Below are 17,681 nucleotides of genomic sequence, written 5' to 3'. Positions count from 1 at the left end.
TATTTTACCTTTGAATAACGAATCATAAGAAACTCACCCGGTGAAATTTCATGTGAACTAGCAGATCAAAATTAAAATGAAAATTTTACATTACATAACAGTCCAAATCAACCCATTTTAAAAAAATAGAAATTTGATTGAGAACTTATATGCAACCTTATTAGAGATTATACTAGGGAACTTATCGAGGTCTTTCCTCAAAAAACTTTTGTAGTTAGACAAGTTAAATTAATCGCTTAATCTCCTACTGTACAAGAAAGCTTAAATTGAATACTAATGACAAAAAGAGACACAAATTGAATACACACAAACAAAAGACACACTTGGGATGCTGCTTTTAGCAGAGTTTTTATGGATGAGCAAGGAAAGTGGATATTGAAATATTCATGAAACCTACCTCATTCCTCACCATAGAATCATGAAGCATTAAACAAGGAGTACAATTAGCAACAACAATTGAATATAGAGAATTCGAAGCGGAAACAAATTGCCTGTTTGCTGTCAAGCTTATTAAATAAGATGACATGCAACTTCATTCTTTTTAAGGACAATTAATGAAAATTGTAGATACCCGTCGGAAATCAACAACGCGATTATTATCCACATTCAAAGAGCGACAAACACGTGTGCTTATTTTTTTGGCAAACGAAGGTCACAAACATGCAAAAATTTACTTATACAGGACCTCACCACTTATTTCCATTGTACTAGTAACTAGTTGGGACTTGGGATAATCAAATGGCCCAAACATATCGACTCAAAAGGCGGCTGGACACATCAGATACAGACACGTAGATGTTAATCAGACACTATTTAAAAGGCCGACACAACACCCAATTTCAACCTAAGTATTATTTAATAAAATAATACTACGACTTCGTCAATTTTCCTTAGACCATACTTATAATCTATGATTCTTTATTCTCATTGCAAAATTTTGTAACATCGATTGGGAATTTTGATTTGAAATTGAAATGGATGGGAATAATTGGAGGGGCCCACAACAAGGTCAAGCCGGTGATGTTGCCGGAGCTCCGACCGGGGCTCCGACTGGAGCTATGGATTCCGGTGAATGGCGAACTCAACTATTACCCGATTCTCGTCAAAGGATTGTTAACAAGATGTAATTTCTTATTTAATTTTTGTTAAACTTGTTAATTGTTTTCAATTTTGTTGAAGATTTTGCATTTGGGAATTTAGGGGTTAGGTTTAGGGTTAGGGTTCCTTTGTGTTTTATCAGTTAGGTAGAAGTATTGATAAGTCAATTTTGAGACTTGTTATTTCCAGCTTTTAATAGAATTGGGGGGAATTCTATTGGGTAATTGGTAGATATTTCCAATTTAGGTAATCAGTTCAAGTGGAAAACCTGATTTTACTCTGTGTGTTTTTTTTATTTTTTATTTTTTTGTTTAGATATGTTGAAATGATTGGTTGCTGCTAGAGTTAATTGGATTATATCTACTGATGTTCTTTAGGGAAAACAAGTTTTAGTCTTTCGTTCTCCTTATTAGTAGTATTATTTAGTAATCGAGTGGTTTCGTCGTTCTTCAGTATTTATTATTACTATCTGTCGCTTCATTTGATTGTATCCTATTATTTTGGCGTCTTATTTTCTTGCAACCCTGGCTTCGAATTCTTCTTTTCTTTTGAGCCGAGGGTCTAGCGGAAACAACCTCTCTACCCCACAAAGGTAGGGGTAAGGAACTAGTTCAAGTGGAAAACCTACTTTTACTCGCTGTGGTTTACTTTTTATTTTTTTAGATATGTCAAAATGATTGGTTGCTGCTCGAGTTAATTGGATGGATTATTTGTTTTTTGATAACCGTGGTGTCGGGGCGCACCTCGAGTAATTCCACGGGATACCTGCCACCTCCAACCAGCAACAAGTGCTTGGACATATGGGAAGAAATCACCTAGTATTTTTGTCTCCGTAGGGATTTGAACATGAGACTTCGTGGTTCTCAACCCACTTCATTGACTACTAGGCCACACCCTTGGGTGCTTAATTGGATGGATTATAACTATTGATATTGTTTAGAGAAATCAAGTTTTAGTCTTTCGTAGCAGGGCGTAATGTGGAATTATTTTTAACATATTTGAGAAGTGTTTATCTAGATTGGGATCTTATTAATGGTTTAAGCTGATTTTTTGTTGATATGGTTGTATAGAATGGAGACCTTAAAGAGGCATCTTCCTGTCTCTGGGCAAGAAGGCGTACAAGAACTCAAGAAAATTGCAATAAGGTTTGAAGAAAAGATATATAATGCTGCTACAAGTCAGGTATGTAATCTAAACTCATTTCGATTTGTTTGAATTCACGAGGGGAGGATTGCCCAAGACCATATAAGGAAACCGCCCATCCCTTTTTCAGTCGATGTGGGACTTTTCAACATGAATGATGCAATTTGTTCTCCACTTTGTTGATGTTGTTATTCCCGCTTGTAAAGACTTGCATTCATCTTTCCAGTCATCTAGACAAGTTGTCTTAGGGATGGCAAGCGGAGAGGAGCGGTGCGGTTGCGGGGCAAACCCGCATAAGCCCGCGAAGATTTCAACCAGTCCGGCCCTGCCCCGCAAAACATAATTTGTTGTTTTCAACCTGCACTACACCACCCCGCTTAACTTCTCAAGTGCGAGACAAATCTTTCAATTACTAATGCCGATGGTTGTCTGTACTGTACCATCATGTTTATGTGGAATTTCACGCTTCTAAATGAACACATTAATTACTTTTTTAGCATTTTTACTAAGACATTGGTGTCATTTAAAAAAAAAAAATTGGATTCACTTATTTTTGCTCTCATCAATGTTTTTATAACGGAGAAATGGAAGAGCATGATATTATATGTATCAGTTCATCTTAAGCATGAGATCTGTTGTGTAAAATTACCTATTACAGTGATGATAAGAAAAAAAAAAAAAGGGTTAATTCTGGTATTGACACGTAAATATTATAGTATCATATTAATTATATTTCCCCAAGCTCTTCAATGCTCACTCTATATTTGTCAACAAAAAAAGGGCGGCCCAGTGCCCTTATTTGTCAACACAAATGAATACAGTCAAGTTATATGGAATTAAATTAATTAATTTCAGATTTCTTCATAAAAAAAAAATTAATTAATTTCAGATTTGACTAACCGACATAGTTTTATAAAATCTATTTATTACATTAATTTTTAGAACTAACCACCACATAAAAATAACCTAGATCTAATTTTTAATGCCTTTTCACACCTAAGGAACCGTGGGTCTCTCGGAAACAACCTCTCTACTCTACGAGGTAGGGTTAAGGTCTGCGTACACTCTATCCTCCCCCGACCCGTATGTTGTTGTTGTTGTTTGCACGCTGATACGTTGGTATTTTACCAACTTATCTCTTCTTTATGCATAGATTTTTGTTATGTTTAATTAAGAAAATAGTGCATTTATGGTTTATTTCAATTTTATAGGTTTATGTGATTGAGAAGTGACCGGGAAGAAACCAAGTTTGCTTTTGTAGTAAAAAAATGCTTTCTAGTTTATGAATGGGTTTTAGTTTTTCTAATTAATCATGTGCATCTATTGCTTTCCGAAGGGAGCAGCTAATCCTAAGACATCCCCTATTATTTTTTATTAAACTCGAGAGAGGAAATTAGGGATTTGGCTAGATTAATTAACGCGATTTGGGGCTTGAAACCTCATCTAATGGGGTCAACCTAGAGATGGGAAGAACCCAAGTGTGGCCTAAAATTGGAATGTGATTAATTTTTGTTAGCTTGATTCGAGAGAACTAGCTACGATAAACCTGCTAAATAGTCAAGAGACGTTAGTGGTAATTAAGATTCCAAGGCTAATTGCTTGACCCATTATTAATTAGTGGTAGATAATTACTATTGTTTCTTGATATTAATCATTCCACTATTTTCCATATCTCTTGTTTCTCTTTACTTGTGAAGGTCATTGTTCACTTTACCTGCTTTCTAGTTAGTTTTTATCTTTATTAGTTTCTAAACAAAAATCAAATATTGGTTGAATGATGCAATTTGTTCTCCACTTGGTTGTCGTTGTTATTCCTGCTTGTATAAACTTACATTCGTTTTTCGAGTCGTTTAGACATGGTGTATGCATTTTTAGTTAAATTTATCTAACATTGCAGCAAGATTATCTGCGGAAAATATCTTTAAAGATGCTGACCATGGAGACAAAATCTCAGCCCAATGCTGCAAATGGTGGTCAGAGTGCCTCTGGCCCAGGTGAGCAATGAAATTTCTTGTGCTGTATTTCAAATAGGCAAATCTTGTCTGACATGACGCTTTATATAAGCCTAATTACTTCATTCTGCTGTTGAAAATTTTTGCTCCTGTAGCTACAAAGGGTACTGTAAATTTTAGAAGCTTGAACCATTGTACTAATCCTTGAGTTATCTATAATATTTTAGGTGACTACTACTAGTTAGTATTGTTTGTGCTCTAGGTCAGAGTGTTGATAGTTCCTTCAACCGGTTAAAGTACACATCGTTGATGCGCCTTGATTTTTGGTTCTCATCAAGCTGCTTGCCAATGGTGTTGAAAAACTGACAAATGGCTGCTTGTTTGTATTTTCTTCTAATGTTATTATGTTTGTTAGTTATTTGAAAGCATCTTGACTGTTTCTTTTTGATTCATTTCTGTAGGATCCCACAGCATACAGTCCCAAGTTAACAGCCAAGCCCAGCAACTTCCTGTACTGGCCAATCAAAATCAAACACGACAACCACTGATGCAGCAAAACATTCAGAACAACATGGCATCAACTGGGCTGCAAAATTCTGCTAGTTTGACTCCTGCACTTCCTCCTGTGAGTAATTTGACGCAGGGTACCATGCAAAATGTTGGGGGCCAGAATCCAAATTTGCAAACTATGCCAAATGTTGGTCAAAACTCAGTAGGAAGTGGCATTGGTCAAGGCATGCCTCCCAATATGGTTCCTAATTCTCAGAGGCAGATGCAGGGAAGACAACAACAGGTTCTTTCTCAACAGCAACAGCAGCAGTCACAGACACAGCAATATCTTTACCAGCAGCAGCTGCAGCAGCAGATGATGAAGCAGAAATTTCAGCCGGGAAACACTTCACAGTCCTTGATGCAATCTCACATGCAGCAACAGCAGCAGCAGCCGCAGGACCAGCAGCAGCAGCAGCAGCAGCAACAACAGCAACAGAACCTTCTACAGCCTACTCAGACACAACCTTCTCAGCAAGCTATGATGCAACCTTCTTCAATGCAATCAACTTCTTTGTCCAACCTTCAGCAAAATCAACAGTCTACCGTTCAACAGTCAACGCAATCTGTACTTCACCAACGGCAACAATCAGTTATGAGACAGCAGGCTCCCATGCTTCATCAACAACAACCGTCAATGCTACAGCAACCAATTTTACCAGCGCAACAGCATCAACAACAGCAACAGCAACAACAGCTGATTGCACAACAGACAAACCTCCAGCAGAACCAACTGATGGGCCAACAGAATCCGATGCCTGATGTGCAGCAGAGGCTAGTGGGCCAACAGAACAACTATAACAGTCTGCAGCAGCAGCAGCAGTTTAATCAGCAAAACAACTTTCAAAATATGCATCAGCAGCAGTTGGGGTCTCAAAGTAATATTGCTGGGGTCCAGCAGCAACAGTTGTCTGGAAGTCAACAACCTGGTAACTCTGGCTTGACGTCTAATCAGCACCCTATCCATATGTTGCAACAATCAAAAGTTCCTGGACAACAACAAATGCTGCAGAGTGCTACAACCTTGTTACCAAGTCAAGGTCAACAATCGCAGTCGCAGCCAGCACAACAGCAAATGATGTCTCAGAGTCAATCACAACCAGGACAGTTACAACCACCTTTGGGTTTGCAGCAACAGACGAATCAATTGCAAAGGGAAATGCAACAGAGGCTTCAAACATCTGCTCCCTTGCTTCAACAGCAGAATGCAATGGAACAGCAGAAGCAGCTATATCAATCACAAAGAGCCGCACCAGAAGCCTCATCAAGTATGTATTTTTCTTAATTAAAGCTTTCAATTAGGTCTCATAAATCATTCTTTAGCAGTCTCATTCTTAGATATTTCCACCTTTCATGCCTTATATTTGAAGGTATAGGACTAATACGCTATTTTAACCGCTGTTTTACATTTTTTAAAGTAAAAATGACTAGTCTTTGAGTGGTGGAATGTCACCAAGTGATCTTGCTGTTCTGATCAGCTTAACCATACTATCATGGAAACTCAGAAAGAATGAGATCTGAAAGATGCATTTGATCTTTAATTAAAAGATGAAAATCTTATTGTATTTTTAAATTTACTTAATATTAGTATACTACCAAATACCCAATCGTCCTGGTCTAGAGTGAGAAACTTAACTTTCTTACACAAGGACATTTGGATGACAACTATAGTGCATGAATATAGTTTCTCAATTAAAAAAAAAAGTATGAATATTACTTAAATATCCAACACAATGCTGTAAAGAGTCAAGCCCTTCAATATTTGTGCTATCCTCAACTCTCGGTTTATTTGTAGCATCTTTAGATTCTACAGCTCAGACGGGAAATGCAAATGCAGCTGATTGGCAGGAGGAGGTCTACCAAAAGGTATGGTTTTTCCAATGGTATTTTTATCTACACAGGGTGTTGAAAACTAAGGAAATTTCTCATGAATTGCTGGAAATTGATGTTTTGGCAATTGACAAGTGAAGTAGATTTTGATAAACTGACTGGTTACAACAATATAAGAAGTAGCTGAATGCTGTGAAATATTTCCTGTGGTTGATGGAGTAATAGAGGAGGTTTACCAAAATAAGCGTTCAGCAAATTCATGGTCATACCCCTTGCCGCAAGGCACTTTTACGGTATTCCAATTCGTAGAAGAAATAGAAAATTAAGCATATTACAGATAACTTGTTAGAAATTGATATATTCTCAATTGAGAAGTGAAGTACTCAAGAAACAACAATAACAACAACTATGCCGCAATCAAGTTAGGGTAGGCTATATGAATTCTTGTTGTCTATGTCCCTTCATTTTGAGGCCTTCTCAATCCGATGTTATAGCTCTAGAAATTCTTTACATTTTCTACTGGCCTAATTGAGAAGTTAAGTAGATTCGATAAATTGACTAGTTACAATTTTTCTTTTCTTCTGATTAAGTGATTCTAGATAGTTGAATGTTGTTATGTATTATCTGACTTCTTGAGGTAATATGTCCGTAAGTTCGGGTCAGGGTCCTCATGGTATGTCCCTAATTTGCTTTATTCCCGGGAAACTAAATTTTTTTATTGCTAGTTTGGAGGGTAAACCTATTCATGCAAGAAGTATAAACCTGAATATATGGCTATGAGAAAATGTTGTTCTGTGTGAAAAGATACCCATTCATCTGTATTAGTTGGCATATTTGTTTTTCCAATTTTTTGGATAACCGAGAAACTCGTCGTTTCCTGCTTCGAAACGCAGTTGATAATGGGTCCTCCCTCTACTTTCTTCTACTTAAATACTCAACTTGGCTTACTAGCTAGGAGTAAGTTGGAATACTTAAAGCTCTCCAAGAATAAGCATACAACAGCAACATGTTTTTTTACTTGTGAAGCCAAATATATCGGTATTATTCCATTGTTTCCCCTCACTTTGCTTCATTGAAATAAAGATGTAAAGTGAAAACAAAAAAATGATGATTTTCATTAGACCATATTATATCTCCCAACCAACTGTAGAAAAGTATATTCGAATTCCTCCTGGCTGGTCTGGTCTATGATCACATCTTGGAAATTGACCCTTGATGTGAGCAGAACAAGAAGCTAAAGGAACAAAGTTCAGTTGCTTATTTTCAGTGTTATCAAAGGTGCGCTTTAAGCGCGCTCAAGCCCTAAAGCGAGGCTCAAAACATGTTGAGCGCTTCGCCTCGCTTTATGTGCGCTTCAGTGTCGTCATCAAGGCTCTAAGACATACTTTTCCTTGCCAATGAGCCTCTCTTTATCGTAATATTTTTACAATTTCTTTGTCCATATATTTGTTATTCATGCTTATTATTATTAATCTTGGACTAAACGTATATATATTTGTGTTATTGTACCATTGCGCTTTTTTTCATTAAAGCCCATGCTTTTTTTGCGCTTTGCGCTTAAAGCCCGACCTTAGAGCTTTTTTGCGCTTTTCGCTTTTGATAACACTGCTTATTTTGTCATTCACATGTCGTGCAAAATGGATTTTTAATGAGGTGTGGTCTTCGTCTTCCCCTTCACTTTTAACCTTTTTATCTGGAAGATTCTTTCATGAAGATTCTCTAGTTTGTTCTCTACTGCATTGAACAGGTGATCTAATTATCACCTATCCACATGGGAATCCAGTCTTGACATTTGCACAATTGACTTAATGAAATTTTTTAATGCAGATAAAGTCTATGAAGGAGATGTATTTGTCAGAGCTCAATGATCTATACCAGAAAATTGCTACTAAAGTGCAGCAGGTATGTCATCAACATTTTATTCTATTAACTATCATTTCTGGAGCAATTCTACCAGCTGTATGGTGCAGCATGCTGTATTTACTAGATTTTGATGTAGTTTGATATGTTAATAGTTCTCAGAGATCATTCTTGTTATGGGGACAGTACTTGCAATCATATGATCTTTCTTCTATTTATTCTAAACCATTGCCCTCTAAGTGCTTTGTCATAGTTCCAAATTTTGGCTGACTCCCTTGAAAGTTTTGTCAATTGACACACCATCATTTGCTGCATATAGCATGTATCTTTCGTCAATTAACACACCAAGGCGTACTCCATTTTGTATTCTATTGGGTAGGTCATCCATAAGTAGTTAAACAAGTACTGGTATCAGATTAATGTTATAAACCTTTGGTTATTGGTAACTCCTCTTATTTCTTTGCGAGTTTCTCACACCTATTATAGCTCCTTCTTACATATATACTCTGGCATTTATAGTGATACAAACTCCTTGATATGCCCATAGGTAATCCTAGAATATTGTCTAACTGAACTGATGCAGAAAGCTCAAAACTCTAAATTCTCAATTTTGCATCTTTGGTTCCTTCCTGTCATCTTGAGAAACAGTTGTGTCATAGCGGGAGTTAATTCCTTTTCATTTCTTGCATCTGCATCATTTGTCTGTGTTGAAGCATTGTGTGTGATTGTGAACACTATAAAAGGAGTCATTTGCACATATCTAGGTAGATACTGTGATGTATATGTCATTTTCATGGTAGTCTTTTTTCCTTTTGGGGGAGGGATCAAGGCCTCCTTAATTCTTTGGGCAAGGGCTTGATTTATCTGAATTTAAAGAGCACTTAAGTCAACATTCTGTTGAATTGTGGGCATCTGGCTAGCTATGTTATTTGTCTCTTTATGCTCTTTCTTAAGTTTTGCTCCCTTTTTTCTTGCCGTGGGAGGGTACTTGAAGCATAACTTTTAAAAGTTTGCAAAGGGCAAGAAGCAGGACTGTGACTAAACTGATTTTTTTCTGATTTTAAGCATGATTCTCTTCCTCAGCGTCCTCAAAACGAGCAAATTGAAAAGCTCAAGATGTTCAAGATGACACTGGAACGCATTGTGCTTTTCTTGCGGCTTAACAAGCATGAAATTCAACTTTCTCACAAGGAGAAACTGCTTTCGGTTGAGAAGCACATAAGTTTCTTTCTTAGTTCCAATAGGCCGCGCAAGCCTGCTTCTTCTCCACTGCAGGGGCAACTTCCTCAGTCTTCCATGCAGCTTCAGCAACCACAGTCTCTTGATGGTCAAACTAATCCATCGATGCAACCCGTACAGGGTTCCATGGCGGCAATGCAGCAGAACAATCTCACCAACTTGCAACATAATTCCTTGTCTGGCGTATCGACAATTTCCAACTCTCAGCAACATATGATAAATACAGGACAGCCTGGTTCCAGTGTCGATTTGGGACAGGGTAATTCATTGAACTCACTGCAGCAGGTGGCTACCAGCTCTTTACAACAGAATCCTGTTAACAGTCCTCAACAAGTTAACATAAGCTCATTAAGTTCACAAAGTGGATCGAACCCTGTGCAGGCAAACCTCGGTTCCCTACAGCAAAATTCAAACGCCTTGCAACAGTCGCTTCCTAAACAGCACGAGCAGCAAATGTTGCAGAACCAGCAATTAAGACAGCAGTACCACCAGCGGCAGCAGATGCAGCAGCAAATTTTTCAGAGACAGCAGTTAATGCAACAGCAGCAAGCAAAGCAACAGCAGACTGCGCAATTGCCAGCTCACCAGATGTCGCAGCTTCACCAGATGACTGATGCTAATGACCTAAAGATGAGGCAGCAAATGGGAATGAAAGCAGGAGTTTTACAGCAACAGCAGTCAGTTGGCCAGCGTGTTGGATCTCATCATCCGCAATTGAAGTCGGGAATATCTTCACCTCAAGTCCATCAGGCACTATCTCCTCAGGTTACCCAACATCCTTCTCCTCAAATTGACCAACAAAATATGTTGGCATCTCTTACCAAAGCGGGGACTCCTCTCCAATCCACAAGCTCACCATTTGTTGTCCCATCTCCTTCAACTCCCTTGGCTCCATCTCCAATGCCAGGGGATTCTGAAAAAGTTAGTGCTGGCCTTGCGTCACATTCTATGGCTGGAAATATAATGCATCAGCAAGCTACTGCTGCTTCTGCACCTGCCCAATCCCTTGCAATTGGTACTCCTGGGATATCAGCCTCACCTTTGCTTGCAGAGTTTACTCCTCTAGATGGTACACATGCCAATGGCTCAGCTGCTGATTCTGGCAAGTCAAGTGTTGAACAACCACTGGAACGTTTGATGAAAGTGGTTTGTATAATACCATTCTACTTAATTTATATCTTCGCTAATCTGAATAGATCTGTCTTTGCACCTTTCCTTTTGATTTGACATAATTATTATATTCAGGTTAAAAACATGTCCGCCAAAGCATTGAATTCGTCTGTTAGTGACATCAGTTCGGTGGTCAGTATGATGGATCGAATAGCAGGATCTGCACCAGGAAATGGATCAAGAGCAGCTGTTGGCGAAGATTTGGTTGCCATGACCAAATGTCGTCTCCAAGCGAGAAACTACTTTACGCAGGATGGACCTACAGGAACAAAGAAAATGAAGCGATATACAACTTCCAACGTTGTTTCATCAAACGGCAGTGTAAATGATAGTTTCTGGCAGTTGAATTTTTCTGAAGCATCTGAGTTAGAGTCAACAGCAACATCCGATGTCAAAAAATCTAGAGCAGAGGTAATCTTTTGCTGCCTACTTACAGGATAAAAGTATAAAACTGCACATCCAAACGTGAGAGCCCTGTGGTAGATTATTTTGGTTTTAAAAGGAAAAGGAGGTCCATTGGGGTGCACTTTAGAGTTAAAATAAAAACTGGTCTTTGGCCGTGGCCATTAGAGAGAGAATAGAACGACCAAATGCAATACAGTGGAATATTTCCTGAAATTTTAGCTTGCATGCAAACTGAAACTCAACTCCGAGTGGTGTTTAACTATCAGTCCGTGTGCCTGCTCTTTCATGTAATTGATTATATTTCTGCGACTAGACCTTCAACCCAAAACTACCACTTTTAGGTCTGTTCTGGAAACTTCGATAGCTATGGTAGATATATGTGGAAATTAAACATTATGTGAATCAGACATGGGTTTTACTTCTTTAGTACTTTTGCAGCTTGTGATTATGTCCAAATAATCTGAACCAAGTATAAGATGACTGTCTAGAATCAAACAAATGCAGTATGTTGAATGTTGTTTGCAACCTGAGACTTTCAGCTGGCCGCTGTGACTAATATTCGAGTGTCTTTGTGCCAGACTGTCATTCTCAGTGCATACTCCAAATTATGATATTCCAACAACTAATATCCAATCTCTACCACAAACTTCCCAGCTCTTAAATGTCCCTCAACCCTACTGTGCCAGAGCTGCACAGGATACAAATCTGTATGGAAACAAATATATGCCTTCTATCTATATATGATTTCAATATATCCCTTTTGTAGCAACTAGTGAGTGAATATATTCTAGTGTTGAACTAAGTCTGAGGTGGAAGTTGTATTCAGATGTCTCGTTACAGCGTATTTCTGAACTATTTTGACTTGAATCCCCAACTGCACCTCATATCGTTGCTAGGCTCTCTGGGATTTAGACAGACACAAAGTCACTTGGTCGTTGCTTTTTGTGTTATTAGATAAATAATGTGAATCTCTTGAACCCCCACCTAGTCATTTGATAGAGTAACTGGATTTTCAAACGAGTAATTTATAAAACTAGTCCCAAGCTTTGGCTGGATACAGGGCAGTAGGTATTATAATTTATAAAACTCAAGAATATTAAAGCAGCTTTGCCTATAATTTATAAAACTCAAGAATATTAAAGCAGCTTTGCCTCTAGGCAAGCATGTGAACCAACATTTTGGAATGGTGTTTTTATTCCGTAAAGCTTTGCATTTATGGGAAAATGAGTTACTTTTTGTTATTTCGTTTGTCTCATGGTTGCTTTTCATCTTTTTTTGTGGTAGGACATTCAATGTTTGATCACAAAAATGTTACTTTTTCAGATGCTGATTTACCTTGATCTTGCATTCATATTGGTGTGTTGATCTTTGACAAGGAAATTGCTCTACTGTCAATTTTTGGGTTCTCCAGCTGTACCTACAGTGCTAACAATGATTAGTAATCTATTGCAGGTTAATCATGCACTGGTTGAAGAGATACAGAAAATCAATCGGCAACTTATTGACACTGTTGTAGAAATTAGTGACGAAGGTATTGATCCAAGTGCTCTTGCAGCTGCAACAGAGGGCGGTGAAGGCACTACTGTTAAGTGTTCCTTCACTGCCGTTTCGTTGAGTCCAAGCTTAAAAGCACAGTATGCTTCAGCGCAGATGGTGAGATTTTGATCTTCATATACTGAACTTCAGTAATCAACTCTTTTACATTTTTTTGTTTCTATGGTTGATTAATGGTCTTTTACTTCTGTGCAGTCTCCAATTCAGCCTTTGAGATTGCTCGTTCCAGTTAATTATCCGAACTGCTCTCCAATTTTGTTGGACAAGTTTCCAGTTGAAGTCAGGTGAGGAAAGTCTGACAGTCTTCTTGATTTAATACCGGAAAGAGATGAGTAGACAGAGAAAGGGAAGGAGAGCATTGATAAGAGCAATTATAACCCTTATAAAAAATTTTAGAGCAATTATAACATATGAAGTCAAAAAAGCATTGATAGATCTGAGTTTATGCCGTATTCGTTATACCTTGTTGATTTATTAAAGGTCTTAAGATGATGAACAAAAAGTCATTGTGATTAATCACTCATTTGAATGCTCTAATGGTCAATCTGGCTACGGGTTTAATAGGGAAGTAAAAGAAAAGAGGGATGACAGAATAATTACTCAAGAAATTAAATTGTTTAATGTTAGACCGTGCTGATAACTCGAATAAGAGTACCATAGATTTGGGAAATATACTGGCCACGAGATGAGAGATAAGAGCAGCCTAATCAGGGAAATCATAAAAGATTTTGGACATCTGCCTTTTGATTGCATTAAGATTATCAACTAAGTTTTGACGATCACCCTTATCCAGTCTTATATTCTCCACTTTTTAACTCCTAATTGTATCATTTTAAAACCGTGTTTTATTATTTTGTGCTGCAGTAAGGAGTATGAAGATCTATCCATGAAGGCCAAATCAAGGTTTAGCGTTTCTCTGCGAAGTCTTTCACAGCCGATGTGTCTAAAAGACATAGCCAAGACTTGGGATGTTTGTGCCCGTGCTGTAATTTGTGAGTATGCACAGCAAAGTGGTGGAGGAACCTTCAGCTCGAAGTACGGGTCTTGGGAGAATATTTCGAGTGCAGCATGATCAAACACTAAAGTATGAGATTTTCTTGATCCATCTTCGGTGTTGCTCTCCTACTGCTGCCTACCTGTTTACTGGTGGTCACTGCAGATATACTTTGTATATCCTGTGGTTGTTGCTGAATAGAATTTTCCACCCCCATTGGGTTGTTTTTAATCAAGTGGTATGAATTTTTCCTTTTTGAGGTGTTTGTCCTCGAGCTTAATTGACAATTCTGTGCAGTGTTTTATTGTATTTATGAACTTAGTAAAATTTAAAGGTTTTAAATTTTCGGATTTCTGATGGCTTGTTAAAAGGGGAAGGTCGGTCTTGATCTAATTGGAAGTATATGGGGTTTATATAAATGGGGCTAACAGGAGGAGTAAAATTATTAGCCGCCTGCACTCATTTACGAATTCGTCCTTGAAAAATTGCACAATTTAGTTTTTATCTTTTTTTGCTTCTGTTAGAATTATAATGATAATATTTTTTTTTCATTAAAGTTACAAGTAAAGTTGTTCTTATAGTCTGTTTTGCTAAGCTTTCAAAATCTGTTTGTTTTGAAAAGTGTTGTTTTTTAATCAAAAGTGTTTTTGGAGAGTATAATTTATGTTTGGCCAATCAATTTGAAAATACCTGTCAATTAGAGCGTGCTGGGTCAATATTCTAAAAGTGCTTTCAATGAAAGATTTTTTTTAGTTTTTGAAAAATAACTTCTGCTACTACGGCACTTTCTTTTTTCTAAAAGCTTAACAAAACACTTTAACTTTCTAAGTAAGTGCTTTTAGCTTCCCAAAATTTGGCCAAATAGGCTTATTAATCTCCATATATCTTGAGATTCATATGATTTTATTTTCTTCTTTTTTTGGCAAAATAACAGCGGTAAGAAAAAAAAGAAAAAACAAAGGTCAAATAGTTTGAGTAAGCTCGTTTAGATTAGCAGCTCGTAACTTTAAACTCAAACTAAATGACCTTATATGTTATGTTATAGTTTTGAGTAAAAATTTAAACTCTTGAAATACGCACAACTAGTTTGAAGTTTATATGTTGTGTATCAAACTTTGGACCTCGAGGTTTGAAGTTCAGTTGCAGCATTTTGAACTGTAGACATGTTATTCTATGTTTAATTAGGAATTTTGGTAGTATTAAATCAATAATATTATGATTTAAACTTCAAGATATCTGTTCTTACGCGCTAAAGTTTTTTTTTTTTTAACCATTTTCATCTGTGTTTCTTTATTGGGCAAAAATCGGCCCGGGGTCCCATGTGAGACCGGACGATCGGGGGGACTAGGGGAACCCTCACAGCTATTCCCCACTTCCGCCAACTCCAGTTACATCTATGATTCTAGGTCAGAGAGCCACTGACTATGTTAACGTTGGGAGCAGCCTTACGTCATATCACCCGTATTTTAGGGGTAGAAAAGTCTCGTTTTGGTTTACGTATAGATAGCTTATCATGTAAGCTAAGGCACTTCCATCTCATCTCTTGTAACATATCCCTTACTTTTTCTCTCAAGAACAATAGATCCGGGCACATCGATTACTGTTTTGAACATAATTATCTTGCTTGATTTCTTATTTTTTATGCTTGGTTCTTTCAATCTAACTTTTGTAATCACAAAAACCTACTCAAAAGGAGAGTTTCCGGGATTGGATACGACCCACTTGTCTTCATACCCTTGAAATACAAATCTCTAACTGATTATCCGTTTTCACCGAAAAACAATTTGGCGCCGTCTATGGGGATAGACAGCTGTGGAGTTGTCCTGATTCACAGTAGAAATTCTTCTTCCAGGAACTCTAGTAAAGTCATTATACGCAGTTAGACATGTCTGAGGCGAGTGGTAGCTCAAGCAATATGCAGGGGCTTGAGGACGCGCAGATGTTAGTAAGAGGCATGAAGGACCTGGTGGAGGTACAAATGTCAGAGCACGGCAAGGAACTCAATAGGGAGCATAGGAGCAGTAGAGATGGGACACCGCATAGACAGCCTAACGATAAGCGAAAAGGAGACGTCTCAAACGCCGACGAATCAGAGCAACCACACAAGTGCATGTTTGGAAGAACGGGTCGAGCGCAATCTCAACTTAAAAGGCGAAAACCTGCTCAAAGGGCGGGTTCCTTGACGAGTGACGTATTGATGACCGCGCTCAAGGCACAGGCTGAGAGGATGCAACGCATGGAAAGGGCCATGATTACCATGGCCAAACACTCTAGGGCAGGGACTCCGGCGTCAAATCAGGACGGAGATAAAATCCCTATGACCCCATAGACTAAAAAGGCCGAAGCGGCAAAAGAACGGTTGGATGCATTTACCGAGGGGCTCTTCAGGGTCGAAAAGGAAATGAATGAACGAATGAACCAAATCCCGGGAGGCGGGAGCCCCATCTGTGATAAAAGGCGCAGGAACCAGAAAGTATAGTATACTGCCGTACCCGGAGAACGTAGCCCCTGCATATATTCCCAGAAAGTTCATAATGTCGGACATGCCCGAATAAGACGGGACCACTGATCTTGAAGAGCATATAATGACATTTGAAGACGACCATCACCAGGCACGACCTCGAAGCGACGGAGATCGAACAGTCATGCTGAAGAAATTTAATTAGACACTCATAAAGGGAGCCTCTCCTAGTATATTCATTTACCCAAAAATTCTATTGACTCTTTTACTACTCTTACAGATGCTTTCGTCAAAGCCCACACGGGAGCACGGATGGTCGAAACACACAAGCAGGACGTGTTCGCTATAAAGCATCGGGGGACGAGCTGCTCCGAGGGTTCGTAGACAGGTTTCAAAGGGAGAGAATGTTGTTGCCGGTCATCCCGGAGCACTAGGCTGCGGTCGCCTTCGCAGATGGTCTGAACCCGGGAAGCTCAGACGCGTCCAAGAAATTAAAAGAAAGTTTGAGGGAATTTTCGGCCAAAACATGGAGCGAAATAAACCTCAGATATACGGCTAAAATGCGCATTGAGGAAGATTAAAGGGTGATGGTTCCGATAGAAGTAGGTAACCGCCTTGGAAAGAGATCGGACCCGAGTTTCGAAGCAAACGTCGCAAGTTATAGGGGACGGTTTAGCCGTATGAAGCCTGCAGGCCTTCAGGCCAAACTTTGAACCGGGGAACCAACGAGAATGGTCGGGGCCTCCTCAGCAGAGATGCCCCGCGCCGCCGGGATTGACATCAAAAGTGGCTGGACCCCCAAAGTTCTCATATCATAATTTCAGAACAAACGCTACAGAGCTTGTCGCAGTAAAAAAGAACGATGAATGGGGCTAGGTTCCAAGAGAAGATCCGGGCCAACCTAGATAAAAGGAACATCGACTTGTGGTATCATTTCCATAGCACCCATAGGCATACCACAGAGGATTGTGCAAACCTAAGGGTCGAGGTGGCCCAGCTTCTGCGAGCCGGGCATCTCAACGAGTATATCAGTGACCGGGCCAAACTCAATTTAAGCAGGAATCATGAGCAGAAGCCGGACAAGGCGCCCCAGCCTACCCACACAATCAACTTGATCTTCGGGCGAGGGGAAGGGGGGGGATGGTGAACTAGATAACTTACACAATGCTCCGAAAATCCAAAATTTCATTTACAACTAAGAGTCATAACTGGGGCCTCGCCGAGCAAGAACATGTCCTTTACCGACAGTGGCCGCACGAGACTCATTCCTTCTCACAATGATGCACTGGTAATATCTATTCAAATTAAAAATTCTTTCATTAAACGTGTGTTCATTGATTTAGGAAGTTCAGCAAACATTATCCAAAGAACGCGTTCTAAGGGAAATGAAGGTAGACGAAGTAATCATCCCTACAACTAAAATGCT

General features: G+C 38.8%; 1 protein-coding gene across 7 annotated transcripts in view; it reads left to right on the top strand.

Annotated features, from left to right (window-relative positions):
- LOC132060224 (mediator of RNA polymerase II transcription subunit 15a) overlaps positions 1-14,146 on the top strand; it is a 75,327-nt gene extending 61,181 nt beyond the window's left edge. The window contains exons 1-11 of one of the 7 annotated variants that reach the window (XM_059453157.1): positions 955-1,123; positions 2,169-2,280; positions 4,139-4,235; positions 4,655-5,782; positions 6,556-6,608; positions 8,400-8,474; positions 9,498-10,817; positions 10,917-11,252; positions 12,699-12,899; positions 12,996-13,084; positions 13,665-14,146. In XM_059453157.1, the coding sequence (XP_059309140.1) occupies positions 975-1,123; positions 2,169-2,280; positions 4,139-4,235; positions 4,655-5,782; positions 6,556-6,608; positions 8,400-8,474; positions 9,498-10,817; positions 10,917-11,252; positions 12,699-12,899; positions 12,996-13,084; positions 13,665-13,872 (3,768 nt within the window). In that variant the 5' untranslated portion in view covers positions 955-974 and the 3' untranslated portion in view covers positions 13,873-14,146. Of the gene's footprint in view, positions 1-954; positions 1,124-2,168; positions 2,281-4,138; positions 4,236-4,654; positions 6,011-6,537; positions 6,609-8,399; positions 8,475-9,497; positions 10,818-10,916; positions 11,253-12,698; positions 12,900-12,995; positions 13,085-13,664 lie in introns of those variants that run through there. The other 6 variants (XM_059453156.1, XM_059453154.1, XM_059453152.1 and 3 more) reach the window with 6 other exon arrangements.
- The last annotated feature ends 3,535 nt before the right edge of the window (positions 14,147-17,681 follow it).

The sequence above is a fragment of the Lycium ferocissimum genome, chromosome 6 (assembly GCF_029784015.1).
Source record: "Lycium ferocissimum isolate CSIRO_LF1 chromosome 6, AGI_CSIRO_Lferr_CH_V1, whole genome shotgun sequence".
Lineage (NCBI taxonomy): Eukaryota > Viridiplantae > Streptophyta > Magnoliopsida > Solanales > Solanaceae > Lycium > Lycium ferocissimum.
This window is presented reverse-complemented; position numbering and strand designations above follow the sequence as displayed.